Below are 23,967 nucleotides of genomic sequence, written 5' to 3'. Positions count from 1 at the left end.
TCTTTCCCGCTGGTAAATCAGTCTCTATCCAAGTGTCATTCCGTTCTAGAGCATCAAATTCTGCTTGTATGGCTTCTTTCCACTTATTTTTGTCACTTCCTTCTATTGCATTTTTATAAGTGAGTTGACTTTCGTCATTAACTGCTGTAAATCCCAAAACATAGTCATCCAAACGCTTAGGCTTGGTTATCTGTCTAGTCCTGGTTCCTCGACGTGTTGCATTATTTTCATGCCTTGTATCAGGTCCAATTTCTGTATTTTCATCTTCCACAATTTGGTTTTCATCTTCCACAATTTGATTTTCATCTTCCACAATTCTGTTTTCATTTTCCACAGATTCATCTGGGGTTTCATATCCAGGTATCTCATGCAACTCTTCAGATGATGACTCCTTTTCTTCGTCTTCACTTATGCATGCCTGGAAAATACAATCACTCTTTGTTCCTTCTTCTATTGTCTTGCTCTTCTTCTTTCCGTCAGACTTCTCTGTAACATCTTTTATAAATGTAACATCTCTGTATGTATCAACGATAGTTGTATTAGATTCCCAAATCCTGTACCCCTTACTGTACTCTCCATATCCCACAAAAATACCGCGCTTACTTTTTGCATCCCATTTAAGACGTTTCTGTTTTGGTATATGGATGTACACCTCTGAACCAAATTTGTGCAATGTATTTATGTCAAATTCTTTGTTATACATCAGCTCGTATGGTGTCTTATTAGGTACCTTACTTGGTCCGGTCCGGTTGATCACATATGCAGCTGTACTCACTGCCTCTGCCCAAAGTTGTTTTCCTAGTACAGCTTCCTGTAACATTGTCCTTCCTGCTTCTACTAAAGTTCGCATCTCTCTTTCGGCCCGCGAATTTTGCTCTGGTGTGTAGCTGACAGATGTTTGATGAGTGATGCCTTTCCTGTTAAACAAATCCATAACATCTTTATTCATAAACTCTGTTCCACGGTCACTCCTAACAGTTTTGATTTTATGTCCCGTCTCATTTTCAAACTTGTTAACTAGTGTTTCGATCCTCTCTTTTGTCTCTGACTTCTGTTTCAAAAAATATACAAAGCGATAACTACTATAGTCATCCTTACACAGCAAAAAATATAGAGACCCACCTATGGACCTCTCCTCCATTGGCCCACACAAATCCATATGAATCAACTCCCCAGGGGCACTTGCCCGATTTGTGCTATTGCTGAATGGTAACCTATGCTGCTTTCCTTTAATACAAGGTACACATTGCTCAGTCAGCCCTTCATGTTTTACATTATTTTTACTCAATACTTCTTTTACCTGGTTATGATTCTGGTGAGCCAAGATACTATGCCATTCATTGACGCTTCTAGTAGTTGCGAAAGCAACTGCTTCATTAAACTCGAAATCCATTAAAAACAGATTTTCCTTGCGATATGAAGTGCATGTTACTTGGCCCCATCTAACAAACTTACATATCTTACTACCTGAAATCAACTTATACCCGTTGTCAAAGGCACAAATTAATGAGAATAAATTGACTTTAAGTTCTGGCACATACAACACATCTAACAATACTGAGTCTATATATTCACAGCCATTGTTTGCCTTCAATTCTATAGAGCCAACACCACATACCTTTAGTTGGTTGCCGTTACCAACAGTAACCCATCTATTTTCTACCTCTGTGAATTTGGAGAAGAGCTCCCTGGATTTGCACATGTGCTCGCTGGCTCCCGAGTCCATCACAAATGCACGTCCAGTCCAAGAGCTCTCCATGATGTAAGCATTAGGAGCCCTCGACACTCTTGGGTGTTGTGGCTGTTGTCTTGCCCTGCAATCTTTAAAAAGGTGACCTACCTTTCCACAATAATTACATTTCCTATTTCTACAGTCTTTCTTAAAATGCCCTGCCTTTCCACACTCAAAACATTTCAAACTTTCATTTTTATCAGCCTTCTTGATGAATCTTGCGTTGTTATGTTTGCTCAGCAGCGCAGCGGACGTGGCTTCGACTTCCACTTTACTAGCTCCGCTGCGTTCCTCCTCCACCAGTAAACGCGCTTGAAGATTCTTCAAAGTCCGCTCACTTGCTGCAACTGACTCCCATGCAGAAATAAAGTGCTTGTAGCACTCTGGTAGGCTCATGAGAATCTTCGTGATAACCATCTTCTCTGAAATGTCTTCCTTCATCATCTTTAGTTTGTTAACGATTTCATCAACCGTTGTCAGATATTTCGCCATGGGCGCTTCATATTTAAGGTTGTAGAACTTCTGCTGTACTAAATGAATGCCCACCTTCGACTTAGAATCGTAAACAGTCTCCAACTTGTCCCACATCTCTTTTGCGGTCTCGCATGTCGCTAAATAGTTTAAAACTGCCTCTTCCACTCTTAAAACAATAACTTCCTGGGCTTTTCTGTCTAAATCATCCCATTTTTCTTTCTCTGCTGTTGTAATTGTCTCCGCACACACCTCTGTTACTACTTTATATAATTTTCTCGCTTTCAACACAATAGTAGTTTGTAGCTTCCATGCTGGCCAATTATTTTCGCCGAGTATAACGGCCCTGCTGCTGTCCAGTTTCTCCATTATTACGACTTACTTCCTCTTGTTCGGCTTGTTAGAACCGACGACACCAATGTGCGTAAAAATTTGTCATAATTACTTCTTTACCACTTTCCGTGCCTGGGCCCGTAACCTATTAGGATTAGGGCTCCAAGCAGGAAAGAAAAGCTTGTTATAACACCAAATGAATGTTTATTAAATCTCAAGCAAAACTACAGTAATGGCGTCTCATACAAAGAAGAACACTCTCATTTTGTTTTATATTGACCATAGATATTGACAATCAAATATCATAGACTATACTCTATATTTGTTTTTTTTTGTTGACATTAACATAAACTTCATTATTTATCACAATTAATTTATTATTAATTTCATTATGAATATTGATGAATATTGCTTAGCGTGATCAAGCGTGATAGCGCTGTGATAGCGTGATCGTATGCTGATATGATTATATTCTCTTTGGTAAGTACCTATTTGCATAGGTAAAAGAAGTTGAATATCAAAGTATCAAAGATTGACAAAGTCAAATTTAGAATAATATCAATAAATATCATAGATATAGAATGAGCGCGAAAATTTTATGCCTGTGATAAATATGCAATAAATAAGTTGACTACGATAGAATAGTGCAAAATGTTTAAGAAAATAACAGGATATTTTAAACGAAAACAGACTGAATTGTATGGGGTCGACGCTGAGATCGAGAACGAAGTAAGTTGTCAAAAAAAGCAACACTGCATTGTCCCGGTATTTTGCCACGGCTCATTGGAGCCTGGATCCTCTTGGCAACTAATCCCTAGAATTGGCGAAGACACTAGTTTTTAGGGTTCCGTACCCAAAGGGTAAAAACGGGACCCTATTACTAAGGCTCCGCTGTCCGTCCGTCCGTCCGTCCGTCTGTCACCAGGCTGTATCTCACGAACCGTGATAGCTAGACAGTTGAAATTTTCACAGATGATTTATTTCTGTTGCCGCTATAACAACAAATACTAAAAACAGAATAAAATAAAGATTTAAGTGGGGCTCCCATACAACAAACGTGATTTTTGACCGCAGTTAAGCAACGTCGGGCGGGGTCAGTACTTGGATGGGTGACCGTTTTTTTGCTTGTTTTGCTCTATTGTTTTTGTTGATGGTGCGGAACCCTCCGTGCGCGAGTCCGACTCGCACTTGGCCGGTTTTACGAATGCGCCTGCTATCGGACCTCCCAACCCAGAGGGAAAACTAGGCCTCATTGGGATTAATCCGGTTTCCTCACGATGTTTTCCTTCACCGAAAAGCGACTGGTAAATACCTATGAAATGATATTTTCGTACATAATAAGTTCCGAAAACTCATTGGTACGAGCCGGGGTTTGAACCCGCGGCCTCCGGATTACAAATCACACGCTCTTAATGGAATGAGACACCTTTTTATAGGACTCTGGGCGGCTAGAGGTTAAATACGAATCTCCTCAGAAAATTTCCTCAGATATCCGAGAACTTTTTGTAAACTTTTCGTAACTTCACATCTGTAATGACGGTGGCGCCACGGTGCTGAAGAGTACAAAACTATAACACTTTAAACTCCAGCGTTTTGTACACATATTTAATTACACAAACGGGTCTACCGCGATATAATTTCATTGTTTTTACCTTAAATTCCGACGTTTCAGCTGAGTTGCACCAGCTGTGGTCACGGAAAGACTGACAACTCAGCAAATGTCAAGGGGGATATTAATAAAACACCACTAAACTACCCGAAACATTGACATAATTATATTATATCTCAGGACTAGCCTTACGGGCAATAAGAATAGCACGAACGGGGCCAGTACAGCGGTGTGAAAACGCTGCAACACGATTGGTTGATGAGTTCGCACCACGCGCGCGCGGCCGCGCTATTGGTCGCAACTAGTTGCGTTAGACTACATGATGGGCTCGAATTCGTGAGTGACACCGCTGAACTAGTACTATTTTTAGTGCACGTAAGGCCAGTCCTGAGATATAAGTCAATGACCCGAAATTAGTTTATAAAAATTTAAATAAATTAGTTTATAAAAGTTTATAAAAATGTATATCGCGGTAGACCCGTTTGTGTAATTAAAAATGAGTACAAAACTGTCTCCAGCCGGAGTACCGCTGCTGGTGGACGTGGCAGTACATCCTGGAGCTGGTCTGTTGGTTCTCCCAGAGCAAGCTGCTGAACGCCGTCTTCAGCTTGCTCGTGCTGGGCAGTTTGATGGCGACCATCACCAGGTGCCGATTCGAGGAAGTATTGGTTAGCCTTCATTGACCATTGGTAGTACCATCGGCCACACTGTTAATTGTAGGTGGATCTTATGCCCTTTGTAATAAGGTCTACCGATGTACAGTTAGGAGTGGACCTGGGGCCTGTTTCTCAAAAGCTTGTAACTTGTAATACAAGCGGATGTCACTTTTTGACAGCTTTTGTTAGAAAGGGACTTCTAATAAGGAAGTTACAATAAGCTTTTGAGAAACGAGTCAACTGTGTCAATTATAAGGCAGCCTGTCCAAGTGTTCGCTGAGGCGGCGACGAGCGGAGATGTATTAGGGAATCAACCAATAGCATTGCTTGTAACCTCCGCTCCGCGCTGAGTAGACAGGCGGAGCGGAGGTTACAAGTAAGGAATGGGGTTGGTAAGTAAGGTAACTGTCAAAAATTTGCATAGATGGCGCCATCACAGCTTGCCCCTTTTTCTGAGATTTGGCTTAAAGGTCGGGAATCCAGGGCATTGAAAAAACAAAAAAAATGACACAATTCTATGGATTGACAGGGCAAGCTATGATGGCGCCATCTGCTAAATACTTCGACCGGCCAACCCCATTGCCCGTTACAATTGTTGCAATTCATTGAAAATCTCGACTATATTAGTTATATTAGTAGGGATTAGTAGACATATCTCTATTTGTGAAGCTTTGATATTTTATTTTATTTATTTATTTAACCAACTTACATTTACAGCAGATTGCCAAACATGAAAGTTATAGGTCACAGTACAAAAAATATAAAATTATTAATAATATAGATAGCATATTGTTAAATTATTTGTTAAACATGCATACAATTCAATTTATAGGTAGTGTGTCAACTTAAATTTTTTATAGGTACATTAATTTTGGTACACATTCAGACGTAACATATATGCACAAGTTCTCTATTAATACTGTATTGTGGTAGGAGTGTGAATTAAGTTAAAATAGCGAGTGGCTGTGGCCAGAAATCTCGACTCCGACTGCAAGAACAAGTCCAGTGTTGGGTCAAAGAGCAGAATATTGTTGATGTGGTTCAAGGCCGCGACGATATTGTCTGTAACTGTATTTTAGATAATGGACCTGGTTTACAACATATGGTACGCGCTGGTCGTGGCGAGCGTCGCGATCTCTGCTGCGCGGGAGTTCCCCAGCGAGCCTGTCACTCACTGCATGAGAGGTACTTTTGCTTGCTGCAACTATCCCTATCAACTATCTATTGTCCTCATTCAACTCCTTCCTTCCTCCATATCCTTATCGTCCTCCTCCTTATCCTTCTTATATTTTATCTTATCTTTAACTTATCTTCATAACGTCGATGTGGCTTAGGTAACGTGTGGTACAGTCGCCATCAGATATACCGGAGCGGCCGGCGGTGTGGTGTTCACAAAATGTGAACACGCACACTAACGCCTTGACAATAAAGGCGTCTTCAGAACTTCAGATATTTGTGTAATTTGGAATTCTGGAATTTCCGTAGGTATTGATGATGAACCGATTTGCACAGTATATATTTTTCAATTACTTTTTTACTGACAAAATTGGCTTGCCAGAATATAATTAAGTACCTATACACCGTGTTTATATTGAATTCCGTTAACTTCGGGGTATGGTTAAGTACGTTTAATAGAACTAAATGGCATAGTTAATTTTCAAAAAAAAAAAAAAAATTTTTTTTTGCTCTTTTTACAAAAAAAAATTAGGTTTAAAAACTGATTAAATGTAGCATACAGCGTTGTTGTAACACGGGCTTTACATGTAACTCAACCAAACAATTGAAATCTGTGACATATCAATGTCATTTCGAACATCGATCGACCGAGATTGTACTTATAGTGGAGTCAATATAAAGTTAAAGTTACATTAATTGCACAGTCAAATGTTTCTACACGGGTGAATTATATATCATATTGAATACCCGTCTGCGAATTAACAACTTGATATCTGTTCCCGTTTTTGAGAAATAACATTTTTTTTATTTTATATTTTATACTACCTAAACAGTAATTTCACACTAGAGATTTTTTGAAGAATGGGCTATGAAGCTTACACGACTACACGGTCAGAATTTCTCCCGACAATAATATTAATTATAGATTTAATGAAAAAAACAATAATTTTGTAAGTTTGTCATGACCGAGAATATCCCACACTGAGAGAAAAGTTTACTATTGTGGTTAATAGTATCTGTTTCGATCATGTTTAATTTATCTGCCCGAGGAACTGCTATATTCGCAGAATAGCAGCATGATTTTGGAAACAAACAGCAAATAATGTTCTACACAATTAATGGACACTTCTAGTTTTTTGGCAGTAACTGTACAAGTTATTGAAGAATAACATACTTATTTTTCTCGCAATAATTAAATCAATTTCCAGCATAAAAAGTCAATGAAGTATGCTGTATTTCCAGGCTTCCACAAAGGCCAAGTCAAACTTTGTTTAAGATGTCAAAAAGATATCATTTTGTTATCATTCGCCCAACCGTCTCGCTCGCACCAATACATATTTCATCTATTACGAGTGAAATGCACGCGCGAATGATATAAAATGATATCTTTTATAACAAAGTTCGAATTAGCATCAAGGTATATTAGGAAAATATACCTTATGACTTATGGCATTGCGTTAAGGTTTAATAATTCAATACATAAAGTGTCTGTGTTTATGTGAAAAATGATAGGTGTCAATTTTTATATCTATTCACAAAACGTTTAGAATACAGGATGCATAGTCAGATATAAATAGACCCTTGAAGTCTTACAACTATCTATGATACTGGATCTCAAACTTATTTGGTTAGTAAGTACGGTCCACCAAGTTATACTTCGAATAGCCACCCGGACAAATTCCAAAGCTAATTTCGAATTTTAAAATTTGACAATTCACGAGAAGAGTAACGTAACGTCAAAGGATATGTTTGTCCCTTTTCAACGATCCTGTCATCCGATGCTTGAGTAGAGTGAAACTAAAAGAAGCAAATGTCAGCAATTCGTAACGCTTAGTTTTTGTTAGCGATAGCGCATCGCGACATGAGAACTAGTATGAGCCTGGCCCTCGATTACGTATAATTGCAAGGAAACTTGGGATCAAGTTATCTTAGTCAATTTAGAGCAGTTGGAAATCAACTCATTGTGAAATTTTTGAACGTTTTCAAATAATTTGTTGGATTAAGTAGTAAAAGTGTTACAGTATGTTATATATTTGTGATCTACTCACAAGGCCCTTTCATTTGGTACCCCACATGGTATGTTTAAAAGAAAAATGGTAAAAACTTTGCATCACAGCAACTACCCTCACCACTTTCGCGCTTGTCATCTCATATATTTGTGTTCAGGATATTATACTGAATGCACTGATACCAAATATATTCATATCCGAGACGACATGAGCGTAAATTTTTCTAGAAGATTTTTCGAGAAAAGTCCAGGCTACAATATCTTTACAGGTTGATTGATACTGAGTGTATTAACACCATGTTCACCCATATCCAAGACGATATGAACGAAAAGTAACCTAAAGCCACCCTACCAACATTTTCGTAACAATGAGAGATTATTCCTTGGAAATAATGTTGTAATATAAACTCCTTGTAGAGCACCTACCTGCGAAGAGATCGTGCTGTCAAAGTTGTTAATGATTTAATATAATATAAATAATATTGTTAATTAACTAAAGTTTTATTAATGCATCATTTCATCTTATACACCGCGGGATTTAATAATCCGAAAGAATTAAACCACGTATTTTTGACGACAGTACGAGTAAATAATGTTATATCAATATTATCAACATGGGTCCGATTACATATTTTAATTAAACTACTATTTCAGTACAAATTAAATCATATTAATTTACCGCTTCTTTGTGAACAAACCTTTATTCAGAGAGTGAGCGAGTTTAATTAATCTCAAGTAGAGAAACAGAGAGCGAGCATGACATTTCACGAATCACTCCGATATCATACGATGCACGGCGAATGCAGTGACATGTGTTCCATGACAAGAAGTGTCAAGTTATGTCTAGGATCATGTTTACGTTGAAATTATTTCAATTGATTGGCACCTCAAAATACCACAAATTGTATCAAAACTTTATTAATTACTACAACAGTAGGTACAGTGCAGTTATTATTGTTGAAACTTTGCGATAAAATCTTTTCCTTTGAGTGAGGTAACCAAAGCCATTAACCATGATTATATCCGAAAGAAATCATGCCTCTTATTGTCTTAACTCATACTACAGCTGGAAAGGGATGATTACTTTGTTAAAATCAATGAATGACCTTTTGTTAAAATATCGATCATGCTTATCAGTACGTATTTTAAATTCTCGATGTGTTGATTTATACTGAGTAAAGTAAAATAAACAACTATGTTAAACAATTACGCTTTTTTATTAATTTAATGAATTAGGTTTTCGAAGTGTGTACCACCGTTTTCAGCACAAAGATTTAATTTTAAACGGATTTCATTATTTAGGTTTACAAAAGTGTTCTTTATTTCTTCGGAAGCCGTTCGAATTTTTATTAATAATTCTTCGGAAGCCGTTCGAATTTTTATTAATAATTCTTCTCCAGAGTTCACTGGTGTTGAGTATTCCTTCCTTATCTTTCAGAGTTCCCCATAGAAAAAAAACCAATGGCGTTAAGTCGGGTGACCGGGGACCAGGTTAGGACGTTGCTTCCACGGCCAATCCACCGCTCAGGGTATTGTTCGTTTAGCCAATTTACGAACTGGGAACGAGGCTGAAGTGGGTCCGTCGTGCCGGAAGCACATAGTTTTTCGGGTTTCCAAATCCGTACACAAAGTGAATATCCGCTAAATGAGCCGAAGGATAATGCGGCATGGCGAATTTTATTTATTACAGTCAATCAAATTTAAAGATTTTATCTTGCGCATATCTTGCGTGACATATGAAATATGTCATTTTATTGACATCAATTTCATCATTTTCGTCAAACTATCAGTCAGTTATCGTGAAGGTAAATAGTTTGCACTCTCGTGATTGAGAACAGAACAAAATTTCGGCAGTGAAACCTTTTTGTAGGATAGATACCAAACTTAATTAAGTGAAACTGGCTAATTACCATGCAGTTAGTGCGTCTGCGTGTAAAATTAGTTGGTGGCTAGTCTAGGGATTGCAGAACCGGTACTGTTTAAAAGAACCGGGATTTTCGGTACCGGGCAAAAATGGAACCGGGATTTCCCGGTATTTTCGGTACTTTCGGAACTGCCTTCAAAAATCAGTTTTCACATCAATTTTCAGTAAAAAAAAGCGTAAAATGACCACGAATCTTTCTTAAAACAATAAAAAAAGTAGCACAGTAAAGGTACACATTTATTTTGTACCATAATATGCGTCTTTAAGTCACACAATCATTAATATAATTTTTTTTCCTAAACTACATGATATTTTTACTATCTTTGTTGATTGGCAAAAACTGAATATCATCTCAGCTCAGTAATATCATAATTTTTTTAAATATGTAAGACGTTTTGTGAAAAAGGATAAAAAAATTGATAATTTTCGCATGCGTTCAAAAGGGGCTGTGGACCTTCGAACATATAATAACAGAACTATCAAGAAATTATTCATCCAGAATTATTAATTCATTTAAAATATCATTATCATTATGTGAGTTCCTTATACCGTGTTTGAATTTGAATTAAAAGTAGTATTTTATTAATTACAAAATTGTCTCTATTTTTGCATCTAGTTAGTATACAAATATGAAATAACTAATTGTTCGTATAAAATTATTTATCGTACAAACATTTATGCCCTTAAAGTATCAAATTGCGCAATTTTATATTGTCGGCATTGTCAAACCCATTGACTTTTTTTATTTTATTTATTTTAATGTAGTGGTCAGCCGTAAAAGTATTACCATCAGCCTTAGATTGATAAAATATATTTATTTTCTTTATAAAACATGATATTTCATGCTAAGTAACAGAAAGCAGTCAAATATTGTGCCGGAAATTTTAGTCCCTAAAGTCCCGGGAGTACCGGGATTTAAATTTTGAAATCCCGGTTCTTTGCTTGGTTCTAAATCCCGGGAATTCCCGGTACTTTCGGTACCGGTATTTCCCGGGAGCAAACCCTAGTGGCTACGTCACGCATAAGGGTGTGTTAGAATTGAGATTTTTTAACTTGTGATTTGTTTTAAATTATTAATATCTCTTAAATTAAGGGTTTTTGGACTATGTGTTATATAACTTTATATACTTAGCCTTCTTGAGCTTACTGTGGGGCTTAGTCAATTTGTGTAAACAATGTCCTATAATAATGTCCTATAATACTCTAATTAGGCTCTAAAATCGTTGGTTTAAATCTTTCGGGTTATTAAATCCCGCGGTGTATATAACCCTATTACCCTTTGAATGACCTTTTTCACGTTTTCTACAGCAATGCAGTCGACTGCAGCAATTTTGAAGCGCGACATTGCTAGTATTGCTACCGACTGCATTACTGTGGTAAATGTCAAAATCGAAGTTCCTGTCTGGATTTTGGCGTCCATTAAAAATAAATAATCAAAGGAGGTCATCGATCAAATGGCCCGGAGGACAAGCCATCGTTAACTGGTAGAGAATGCCTTATGGCATTAAGTCCGCCTCTTGTACTATAAGGTTTTTATTTTGTGCAATAAAGATTAACCACTTTATTCATAAACTTTACGGGCCTGATTTAGTTCAATTATGTTTATCCCTTACTTACAAATACATAAGTTAAAGTGACAGATAAGGACAAACGATTATTACTATTATTAGCTAATTGAGGTTTGTAGCGCGTTTATGAATAAGGGGTTAAAGAAATAAAATAAATACAGATGATGACAGTAATTATATACGCATTTTATTACGGAAAAAGATTTAATATTGGGTGTAAATGAAACGGGAATTGGAAATATAAAATAAAATGATATTATATTATTCATTTCCGTAAGTCAAACCATCATCTTTATTAGCATTGACATAACGCTCAACTTCGCACAAACCGTATGGTTTTTCACTAAGGAGTGATATATTCTCTTTACGCAAAACTTTATGGTGGATAGACAAGTCTGTATACTTGTTTGGAACTAACTGCCACAGTCTGTCATAGCCATGTCATAGCCTCATAGCTGACATATGTGACATATAGAAGATACCGCAATGTATGCATGCATTGCGCGTTTTATAGGAGCTTGGCCTGAGGTGTGTTAAGTAAGCGCGCAACGCATACCGATGAAACTGGGTAAGATAGTCATGGGAGAATTAACGGTCGACCGGATCGCGAACTCTCGGCTGTTGAAGCGGAACGATCGTCTGCCGCGAACATTGAAGTGAGACGGAGATATGGAAGTCGATAAAACGTTCTCTACAGTGAATCAGTACCCGCCATTTAGGGTAATTTAAATAGCTTGGATGATTTAATAATGGTTTTATTCCATACAATATTACATATACGTGGGAGATTTTTTGTTGTTACACTAACATGAGAAAGAGATTTGAGAAAGTGAAAAACAAACCCACTGTCCATTTTCTCGAAGCAACGGAAACATTTTCAAAACAAAAATGGTTAATAGTAATTAAATGGATTAATTTACGTGAGAGATTTTTTTGTAGGATATAGTAAATATACAGAGCTTAATTAACATGTAATTTTTATGTACACATTAGTTGTTATTTTTATAAAAAAAAATATTTTTAATAAAGAAAATTATTGGGAGCTGGTTTTGGTGTCAAGCTGGGAGAAAATATAAATACATAATGAGTATATGTTTGAGAACTGCATATTAAAAAATCTCGAGTGTCGGATTCATGTTTTGATATATTTTTTCTATTTTAATAATAGTTTGGATTTATTAAAAGCATGTGACATATTTTGTGGAGATTTTTTTTTAAATATAGTATTTGCAACATAGGTTATCACATCTCAAAAAATCTCTAGTGTGAGAATTCATGTAGAGCTCTCATACATTATGAACTGTGCTGACCCGACTATTAAGTTTAGTAGCAAATGTATGAACTCATTCTAAACACTAATCAATATGTAAACCGGCCCTAAGGCAAGTGTACACGCTTATAGAGGCCTTATAGCAAAAAAATAAATTATTGATTATCTCCGAATTGGAGTTAATTAGAATATCGGTGTCTTTGAGAAAGTTACTTGATTTAAGCTCAGGAATGCACCCTTAAAATTAACTGAAAAAAAAAAAAAACACGATGTATAATAAATTTAAAAGTTATTGAACTCACGCGGCCTCTGGCTAAGGCAGTAATTTTTCCACCTTTAAATTTATTCTTAGCTTATTAATAATAATTTTTAGCATCGTTCGCAGACATTTCTGCTTGTGAAAAAAATATGTACTTATAGTTGTATATTTACGGAACCCACGGTATTTTGCTATTTGTAGTGGGTTTCCTGATGGATGTGGTATCGTATCTCCACTACCTGCCCATTCCTCACCAGAACCACATCAAAGTCGTCTGCTACTTCATACGTGTGCATCGACCTTTAAGGTTCATCTGTAAGTACTAAATATACTACACTAGCGACCCGCCCCGGCTTCACACGGGTTACAAAAAACCTTAAAACAAATTATACCTACACCTAAACCTTCCTCAAGAATCACTCTATTGATAGGTGAAAATCGCATGGAAATCCGTTCAGTAGTTTTCGAGTTTATCGCGATCAAACATACACACAGAAAGACGCGGCGGGGGACTTTGTTTTATAAGTTGTAGGTAGTGATTATCGTGTCTGGTCTCCGGCCGGAAAGCGTCAACTTTCGGCCCGCTGCGCTAATCAAAGTTGCCGTTTCCGGCGAGTAGACGGCAAAAAAATAGTATACACACATCGGTCAGTAAATAGGAAAGCCTTAGATCACATACATCACATTTCTACTTGTCGACTTTAATGGTTAAATTAAGACTTCGTTAACCAAATTGTAATCGCATACTTTTCACTACATATAGGGTCCTTACTGTTGAGTTGTGTATATAAAGTGTTCATTGATGTCTGAACATAAGACATAAGCTAAGATTGTGTGATCCAGGGATGACGGACAGATACACAATGAACAGCAGCCTGCTCGTGACCACGCTCAAGTACATCTACTACACGTTCCTCCTGCGGATCTTGTGTGCGTACTTTTGGATGTACCTCGTCGGCATCAAGTATAAGGTAAGCCGTATGAGGTTGCAAGTGTTGCAACCCTATGAGGTAAAAAGCATTACGGCCCAAAGAATCTGGAACTTCCTGGATTCAACGGGCATTAGTAGTGAACTTTAAAGGGCCGTCACAATAGATCACTACTTGGTCGAAGTGGCATTCAAAGGCCCAAAACACCCCAATAATAATAATAAGTCCCCCTCGGTTTGGGCACTGGGGGCATTTGGCTGCTCATCGTGGGGCATGTATGAGATTCCGTTCCTGAACTTACCAAGTCAAAGGCGTAGCGTATTTACCTATAAGATTAATTTTAGTATTTAGGATAAATATTTCACCTGTTACAAGCATTTCTTTCTATACCTTCTTGTTGCTTGGACTATGAGCGAAATAAATATGTAGGTATCGAATTGATTACATACTTGGTTACAGTTAAGGAGATACCCCCGGGTGTATGTATGTTGTTTTTAGGGTTCCGTACCTCAAAAGGTAGAAAACGTCTCGTGCGTCTGTCTGTCCGACCATTCCCCCCCTTTATCTCCGAAACTATACTGGGTCTAAAATTTAGGTATAATACACAAAATAGTTCTGTACCTATACTTAGATGACAGGAAAACCTATTAGAAATGTGCAGTCAAGCGTGAGTCGGACTTAATATACGGAACCCTTGGAACGCGAGTCCGACTCGCACTTGCCCGGTTTTTTTTTGCTATTGCAGTTTGGTCGTCCCCATATAGACGCCCAGCGTCGAATGATGCAGCTTGTCAGCTCTGCGCTCACGCAGATTGACGACCACGAGGAGCATCCGGTGGAGTTCGAAATGATCTATTCCATGTACATCGTTAACAAGATTTTCATACCTATTGGGTAAGTGTAAGGCCTGAGTGGACGCTCGAAGCGGAGCGTTCGGTGGGGCGTGCAGCGTGGCGTCGGGTTCACAAGTAATTTAAGCAGCGTGTACTAAGGGCGCTCCTATACGCTTGCATTTGTTTAACATGCACGCCGCACGCCCCGCCCCGCTGCTGCACGCCCAACTCGAGCGTCCACTCAGGCCTTACACTAAGAATCTTGAATGCCACTCGTATTTTAATTTTTAACAAGCAGAAACGTCTGCGAACGATGCTAACAACGCGATGTTAAGAAGCGTAACGCTCTTACGGTAGATATGTCGCTAGGGTCCCCTTGACCCATATGGTGGAAATATTTGCTGGCTTCTTGGTCTTGGTGGCAAAAAAAAATTGTCGAACATAACCAAAAATCATATTAAACATCTTTTAATGCTTATGACCTCAGGAATCTGTATATTTACAGCCTCGAATCGTTCCCACCGTATATTTACAGACTTCTAAAACCACATTCTAGGCGTCACTTTCATCCGTGGTGGAATGACATCGATCCCAGTGCGCCTCAGGAACGGCAGAGAGGGTGAAACGCCGGAGTGGGTTTAGTGGGTAGGGCTAAATTCTCTCCCCCTCTCGCCAAGAGAGGGATAAGGAGCGGCGAGTCCCACACACCGTGCGTAAATGCATTCCCTCGAAAAAAGCCGTCATCGTCACTTTGATATTTTGCTTCCAGACCTCCAGACTTGATCCTAAACGATGGCGACCGTATAGTGTACCTGGTGGTGATGGTGATAGGCAGCCTGATGGTGACGGGGGCGGCAGTGGCCGCCATGTCGTCCGTCATCAGCGTGCGCATGCGCCCGGGGGAGAGCTTCCGCACGCGGTACAGGATCATCATGAGGGATCTGGTACGGTCACAGACAAGACATCCTCCAGACTGAGCATAGTAGCGCTACCCCCTCTGCCACAAATATACGGTAGTTTTACTCCATTTTCGAGACATGTCTTTGTGTGACGTCCGTGGCTTTGAACGGACCAATCACGGCACGGGACTCGCTCACCTCGTCCCCCGCACCCCAGTATTTTTGGCAGCATCGGTTTCATGAAATAATTGCTCTAAACTCCGTCTAGAGGATTACCGTCTAGAGGGCACGGTATACATACATTAGGTACAAAACACTGTTTTAAACTTTCACGATTATTACACATTATTAAATTACATTTATTAAAAACGTTTCGAAGACGGCGTTGTTCGTTTCAAATGAACATCGACACTAATCGACAGTCGATCGAATATCGTTAGTGGTGTGTGTAGACAGAGTAAGTAACATCCCTAGTGCGCAAAACGTTCAAGCTGATAAACAAGACCAAGTGCGGGTAGTTCGAAAAACTCACGCGACTAGAAGATGTTGATGTCAACTTTAGCCAGTCATCTCCGAGACCATGGGGACAGCGCCGTCCTCGAAACGTCGGAGGTAAATCTTAAAACTTAATTACGCGATTAATTCCCGTTGTACAATTTAATAATACATACATTACAATTTTAGCCTTTAACCCTTTGAACGTCTAGAAAACCTAAAGTCGTTACTATTACTAGTCGTGCCCACAGTGCCAAGGACAACTATAGGTATTACGGCGTAGGTAGGTACGCTGTCAAAGTAAACCTTGACACGTTCAAGTAAGGTTTAAATTATGGAAGTGATGTTTCTTTTTTATTATTACCAGCTATTTACATTCGAAATGCTACATATAGTATAAGCAAACGTTAAAACTAATTCTTTCGAGCTCTAAGCGTAAGTGTAAGGCCTGAGTGGACGCTCGAAGCGGAGCGTTCGGCGGGGCGTGCAGCGTGCACTAAGGCCGCTCCTGTACGTTTGCATTTGTTTAACATGCACGCCGCACGCCCCGCCCCGCTACACGCCCAACTTGAGCGTCCACTCAGGCCTTACATTTACACTAAATCGTTAGTTCAGTTTTTTTTTAACGTGACTTATGTCCTCGCATGCCGCCTGTTTATTTTGATAATTAAAAAAGCGACCCACACACGACGAACGGATCCGTGTCTAAGCATACGAGGGGTTAAGTCCCTCCAAAATAAATAAAGGCCGCTTAATAAGTTGTTGTTTAAATTGTAAGTTTAGTCTTCTTAGACGATCTTTTTCACTTTAGACGACCTCCGGCATCCCCGAAAGCCTCCGCAACAAAGTGGAGACATTCTACAAGATGTACTGGCACAAGCAGCGAGCGGTCTCTGACTCTCAACTACTGCCAAGCTTCCCACCTGTCCTGCCAAGCAGCGTGTACACCGATGTCTACTTCGAGGCTACACAGAAGGTATTCGAACATTGAATTAAGTACATACTCGTATTTGTCGATGTCCCGGTCTTACCCAAAAGCGTACACTGAAGTTGAGATCGCACAAAATGTATCCTCACCTAAAAGTAAGTTTAGTGAACCTAAAGATATTATGTACCTATATTTTTTATGTATTATAAAGAGTCGCGGTATGGTGTGGTGATAATACGATGAACATAATAGATCCGTTGCTTTGCGACTTTATAGATTCCTATTTCCTATTCTATGATCCTATCTTACTTTGATTTTTTAAGTCTACATATTTTTGCTAAAGTTTGGTATTTTAGGTACTCGTTGGTACAATTACGATAAATAAGAATTAAGAGAATGGTGAAGATTTGAGGCAGGTCGCGTAAAAAGATTTTTGAACCCATAGGATGATGCGATATTTTTCGGCGCAAAACGACTCAAATGCAACTCGCAACACCCCGTGGACTGCTTTATCTCACCTTATCTTATCTTCAGCAGGCTTATTATAAATGGCTTTATCAACGTGATAAAATTACTGTCACTTTTTAACACTGCGGGATAGAAAGTGACGGACACCGTCTTATCACGCTGTCACGGAGACAAGACTGTGAGGCGATGGATAAGCGTGAATCTTCTGTCTTGTATTAGTTTTTCTTTCTCGCCTTGTTTTGTTTGTCCTTTCTAGACTGCCGGCCTAGCCGAGGTGACAATCGCTATGTCGCTATCGCATCGACAGCGAAACGCTAAGGTGTCTCTCTATCACTCTTCCATATTAGTGCGACAGTGACAGTTGCGTTTCGATCGCTACGGAGCGTAAACGATTGGCATGTTGGCTACGCGGGCAGTATCATGTTCCTTGTTTGTATAAATACTGTCTATTATAAATTTCACAATGTACTAGTCCGCTTTAATGCTGTGTAAATTTTATGAATCAATAAAATAAAATAAAACACTAACCGTCGGTCGTATCCGTACAGAGCGGCCTTCTCCGCGACCTGTCGTACGAGTTCCTCTCGGAACTGGCCAGACACATGGAGACCATCTTCTACATTCCCGGGGACTGCATCATCAAGCGGAGCTCCCTGAAGGACTCCATCATCTACATCACCTATGGAGACATTGAGGTTGGTGGTAATAGCGACACATACGAAGAAGCGGGCAGGGATCGGATACCGGTATTTTTTGTATGGGAACGGAAACGGTATTTTTTCGTTCTTTGCTAATTACTTCATTTCTAATTGGGCAATCTAATAATACGAAGTCGTAACCTAAAAACACAACTGAGTCCTAACTGAAACCTAAAAACATTTCGAGTATAAAATAATTCGAAAAATATGGTTATTTCTAAGTTTTTGCAAAAAACCGGTTCCGATCCCTGGAAGCGGGTGCGAAGCGGGGGGCGGGTGGTAGAAGCGGGTATTTAGGGTTGTCAAGGGTCGGCAACGCTTAAGTGGCTCCTGTGATGTTGCTTATGTCCATGGGCGACAATGACCGCTTCCCATCAGGCGGCTCGTCTGCTCGTTTACTGTCTATTACATAAAAAAAAATAGATTTATTTATATAGTACTAGCGACCCGCCCCAGCTTCGCACGGGTCAACACATTATACATAAACCTTCCTCTTGAATTACTATTAAAAAAACCGCATCAAAATCCGTTGCGTAGTCTTAAAGATCTGAGCATACATAGGGACAGACAGACAGCGGGAAGCGATTTTGTTTTATACTATGTAGTGATAAATGTGATAATATTATGGTACCATGGGGGCCACACTGTTGACTGTATATATCGGTGGACCTTATGCCTTGTAATAAGGTCCACCGATGTACAGTTAGGAGTGTTGCTGTTTGTAGGTACATTATCCGAAATAAAGATTTTCAATTAAATCGATACTAGTATCGATCCAGAGGCCGTGAGTTCAAGTCTCAACCAAGACAGTAATTTTTCCACTTTTAAATTTTTAAAAACCAACCACACTTGACGGAGTGGTCAACGTCACTCAGCAGCGAACTGTGAAACTTCTCGAACAATAAAACTTTAGCGGACACATTAACGGTGACAGACGGTTTGTTGCAACTGACCCATAGTAATGTGTACAGTCAGCAGCAGAAGTTGCTAAGGTTTTCAAAATGATCTTGACGCGACTTTATTGTTAAGAGAATAAGAGCGTGTCAAGGTAATTTTGAACACCTCGCCCGCTTAGCAATTTCTGCTGCTGACTGTACATGTAGGGTTCAGTCACGCTCCGTGATTGTTACGCCATTTAGGGTTCTATCTAAATTGGACATTCCATAGCGTAAGTATGGAACAACCAATTTAGCTAGGAGCCTAAATCCCGTGTGGTGACTGTACATGGTTATCAGATGCTCACAGCTGAAGACGACGTGTCTCCTATGCTGCGTTTCACACGCGGCACGATCCTCACGCCGTGGGGGGGCTGCGCAGCGGGCGGGGGACGGGCACACGTCCAGGTACGTCAACCATTTATGTCACTGGCGTCAACCGAAAATTTAGCGTAAACTGACTTCAACATTTTGAAGAAGGAGGAATAATAATAGGGAGTATTACTGCAATGTTTAGCCGCCAGAGTGCAGCACTAGCGACTTAAGTATACCATAGAGATAGAGTAACTTATACAGTATGTGTATAATATACACACTATACCCTATGGCGTCAACCGAAAATTTAGCGTTTACCGACTTCAACATTTTGAAGGAGGAGGAATAATAATTGCATCAACAAATTGTTTTTTTGATGATGTTTTTAAATGACGATTTGAAAGTGGTTATTGCTAGGCGTACTTGAATAAAGAATGTTGTGAATTTAAACCATGAATCTTTGAGGTTTTAAATATTTCAGATTTCTCTAAGACCGTTGGGTTGATTTGGAAAATTATTTTTTGTTTGAAAGGGATCTACTTCACAGTTGGTACCATTGTTAATTAAGCCAAGCACCTAAATTATTATTCATTTGGGTATTTTTATATTTAATTGAGCTGATCATTATCTCTCTGAAAGCTTTGGTAAAAGTGGATTTGCTGATGAAGTATTTTTAAATGTTTTGTGTTGAAATTTATTTGTTTGAGTGTACTGTAAGGAAGGATCTTGTGGAGGCCCTATGCACCTCCGGGGTGCCCTAGGACAGACAACAACAACAACAGCAGCAACAACAACAACAACAACAACAACACCAACAACAGCAACAACAACAACAACTATTTCGCAGGTGCGCGCGGGTACATTCTGCGCGGCGCGTGTGCTGCGCGCGCGCGGGCTGTGGCGCGCTGCGCTGCGGCTGCGGGGCAGCGGGCAGGGGAGACTCATGCTCAACGAATTACGAGTAAGGAAAGACTACAGGTGTGAAAGATGCGAAAAAGTTCAAAAAAGTTGTAGAAAAAAAAGGAATCTTTCATTTTGGAAACGGTAAATTTAGATCCTCATAAAAAAATATGAAAAGCTTCCGAAATGTTTCGATGAGGAAAATTTCTTAACTTTCCGACGGAGTATCATTAGAACAAAACTTCTGTTTAATAAAACCCAGTTTCTTTCCTCGCCAGTTCAGATACTCAGGTTTATTATTATTATATGGAATGTTGTTTGATAATTAATATACATTATTTTCTTTTCCTAAGGACCACATGAACAAAGTGAAGAGACATTATTATTTCATAAGAAGACCTGCACCTACACAGTAAATATTATCTTACGTTACCAAATATCACCAAAAATGTACACACTCACACTATACACACTATAGTGTGGACTGTGGAGTGTCGTTGGATACCTAGGTCTTTGAAACGAATAGGGGTTTTTAACAAACACTGGTATCTACAGAACCCTACACTGAGCATGCCCCGACAACAACATGGTCTTGGCGGTTTTTATCAATTACCAGGGGCTACCGCGAAAACCGAAATTCGCAAATTGCGGGAATCTTTCTCTTTTACCCTAATCAAGGCGTAATTAGAGCGACAGAGAAAAATGCCCGCAATTTGCGAATTTCGATTTTCGCGGTTTATCATCTTCCTCGCGTAGTCCCGGCATTTTGCCACGGCTCATGAGAACCTAGGGTCCGCTTGGCAACTAATCCCGAGAATTGGCATAGGCACGCGTTTTTACGAAAGCGACTGCCATCCCAGAGGAGAAACTAGGCCTTGTTGGGATTAGTCCGGTTTCCTCACGATGTTTTCCTTCACCGAAAAGCGACTGGTGAATATCAAATGATAATTCGTACATAACTTCCGAAAAACTCATTGGTACGAGCCGGGGTTCGAACCCGCGACCTCCGGATTGCAAGTCGCACGCTCGTACCGCTAGGCCACCAGCGCTTGCCCTGATTGCCACAGATACAAAAGCAGTATCCTGGAGTTCAAGAAGAGCCTGATGGCGCTGAAGGAGGCGCGGGACGAGGACGGGGAGCTGCTGCTGGCGCGCCCCGACTATCTGCTGGAGATCGCTGGCTGCTATCTCATGAGAAACGTAACTAATAATAAGTTAATCAGCTGATGATCGTCGTTTGTCCCTCTCTATGGCATAACAACAGATAGGGACAAACGACGATCATCAACTGATTAAGTTGGCAGCCGTTTATGAAGCCATTAGAGTCTAAGGTGTTTTTGGTTTCTTCCCTAAATAGAACCATCCCGTAATTTAAAAAAAAATGCCACATACGTTTAGCTGCCGTTCACTCCAGTCGTAATCATGTTGTTGCCACAAAGTACTTGACAACTATGATGGAGAGATTAAGTGGATTTTACACTTAGCTCAAGCCAATGCTATTGCTGTCGACATGATGTGATAGCCCGTAATGCTGAATGCTATAAGTAAGAACAAAAATGCACAACTGTGCTCATGTTGCTATTCTTAATTCTGTCGATCCTTTGACTACCAGTCAGAAGACCGTCTCTCTGCCCTGATCAGGTTCAAACTGCAAACAAGATTTACTTTCAGCGCGCGGACGCGACACGGACTGATGAAGTGATGACTCAGATCCGTCTTGCCTCCGACAGACTCCCACGTTCACGACTCACCACCTGAAACTGACTGATGGTCTACTTTTAGCAGCCTTTCCTAATAGCTCGTTTACTTGCAGCGCGTAGACGCGACATTGACTCGGATCCGATCTGTCTCCGTCAGACCTTCCCCTGTATCCTGCAGCCCACGTCCTCGCTGCTCACCACCTGAAACTGACCGATGGTCTACATTTTGCTGACACTCCTAAATAACTCATTTACTTGCAGCGGGCAGACGCGACATTGACGGACGACTCGGATCCGATCTGTCTCCGACAGACCTTCCCCTGCATCCTGCAGCCCACGTCCTCGCTGCTCACCGCTTGGAACTGGTTTATGGCTGGTCTCATCTTGACCGTTTGCTTCGTGAGTAATCGGAAATAGAGCTTTAAAGATTCTACCCAGCACATTCTTGAGCGATGTTGAAAGACACATTTCCAAGGCAGCCCGGAGGACCTCTATACCAATCTGACACCTGACGCGTTCGGTTGGCTGCGTAGCCTCGATGTCGACTTATGATAAGTTATACTATTGCACAAATGTTTACGCCATACGCTTAAATAAAATCGGAAACAAAGGCTTAATGACACTGGTTATTCATGGGGTTGGCCGCCGAACGCAATGTATGAGTTTGTCAGGCACCCGACATGGTTTACATGTCGAATGTTAATATTTATCATTCAAAATCATCACTTAAAAGTCGATTCTACCAGCCAACATAAGGAAAAAAACTTGAAAGTTGCATTTGATTACAATTTTTGCACAATCAGGAGAGCCTTTACCAGCTGGTGTGGTGAGAAATGAATGAAACGATCCTCCTTGTTAATTTGTATTTGAACAGATATACCCGTACCACATCATCTTCAAGAAGAGCCTTTCCTTGGAGTTCTGTTTCTTCGACATGATGGTGACGGCGATCTACGTGCTGGACATTATCGCTTATCTCTCGACGGGGACCAACGTTGAGGAAGGTGATGTTTTCTTTAAAAAAAAAGTTCCTTACCATCACCTTCAAGTAAAGATCATACTCCCATCTTAAAGGCCACCGTCGCCCATGGACATCTGCAACACCAGAGTAGCTTATCATCATACGATTCCTCTGCTAAATAAGGGTTCTGGTTGTCAAGAATTTTGTTTGATTCTGGTAAACTTTTGCGGATCCTTTAACGTTCATTGAGATGAGATGACATCCACGATCCAATCCAATTCGGTGGACCTTATGCCTTTTGTAATAAGATTTACGAACTGTCAGGTATAGTGTCGGCGATGGTACCAAGCAGCTGAGGCTCCGATGGTTTTTTTGAAGGTGCTAGTTTCAGCACTTCTCTTTCCATCGCATCAGCCCTAACCAATGTTCCTACCTCTTTCTAACACGCAGGCGTCCCTATAACGTTCATGGAGACGGCCTCGAAGCAAGTGCGGTCCCCGTGGTTCATAGTAGACGTGTTGGCTACGGCGCCCATCTTTTCTTTCATAGGGGAAGGACAGTTACGTGGCATTAACAGGATCCTCAGGTTTCCAAAGGTACCTACTTTTAGTTTATTGATACACTTATGGCTTTATTCATTATCATATTTATCATTAACGTCTGTCGAATCTAACATTATTATTGTGAGCCTATTGTGTCCCACTGCTGGGCAAAGGCGTTCCGTCTCTTCTTCCATCTAACAAGCTGTTGATAATCGTTTGTCCCTATCCGTCATTCTGACATTTCTGTTTATTAAAAAGAGACAAAGCTTAACAGAGTTTAGTAAGAGGTTGCTAAGTTTTATGAATAAGGGGTTATACGTTTATACGTAACCATGGACGGACGTAAAGACTCAAGATA

At 39.9% G+C, this 23,967-nt stretch overlaps 1 protein-coding gene across 1 annotated transcript in view; it reads left to right on the top strand.

Annotated features, from left to right (window-relative positions):
* Window positions 1–3,187: 3,187 nt before the first annotated feature.
* The window catches only part of LOC134658649 (uncharacterized), a 48,609-nt gene continuing 27,829 nt past the window's right edge, over window positions 3,188–23,967 (top strand). Inside the window, exons 1-16 of the mRNA XM_063514301.1 lie at window positions 3,188–3,265; window positions 4,664–4,813; window positions 5,881–5,986; window positions 13,208–13,321; window positions 13,850–13,977; window positions 14,681–14,829; window positions 15,538–15,712; window positions 16,974–17,138; window positions 18,107–18,304; window positions 19,492–19,599; window positions 20,354–20,467; window positions 20,760–20,818; window positions 21,474–21,606; window positions 22,368–22,505; window positions 22,981–23,110; window positions 23,518–23,663. Coding sequence (XP_063370371.1) covers window positions 3,188–3,265; window positions 4,664–4,813; window positions 5,881–5,986; window positions 13,208–13,321; window positions 13,850–13,977; window positions 14,681–14,829; window positions 15,538–15,712; window positions 16,974–17,138; window positions 18,107–18,304; window positions 19,492–19,599; window positions 20,354–20,467; window positions 20,760–20,818; window positions 21,474–21,606; window positions 22,368–22,505; window positions 22,981–23,110; window positions 23,518–23,663 — 2,091 coding nt within the window. The remainder of the gene's footprint in view (window positions 3,266–4,663; window positions 4,814–5,880; window positions 5,987–13,207; window positions 13,322–13,849; window positions 13,978–14,680; window positions 14,830–15,537; window positions 15,713–16,973; window positions 17,139–18,106; window positions 18,305–19,491; window positions 19,600–20,353; window positions 20,468–20,759; window positions 20,819–21,473; window positions 21,607–22,367; window positions 22,506–22,980; window positions 23,111–23,517; window positions 23,664–23,967) is intronic.

This window comes from Cydia amplana, chromosome 23 (genome assembly GCF_948474715.1).
Source record: "Cydia amplana chromosome 23, ilCydAmpl1.1, whole genome shotgun sequence".
Classification (NCBI taxonomy): domain Eukaryota; kingdom Metazoa; phylum Arthropoda; class Insecta; order Lepidoptera; family Tortricidae; genus Cydia; species Cydia amplana.
Note: the sequence above shows the minus strand (reverse complement) of the source record. Positions and strands in the feature narration are given on the sequence as shown.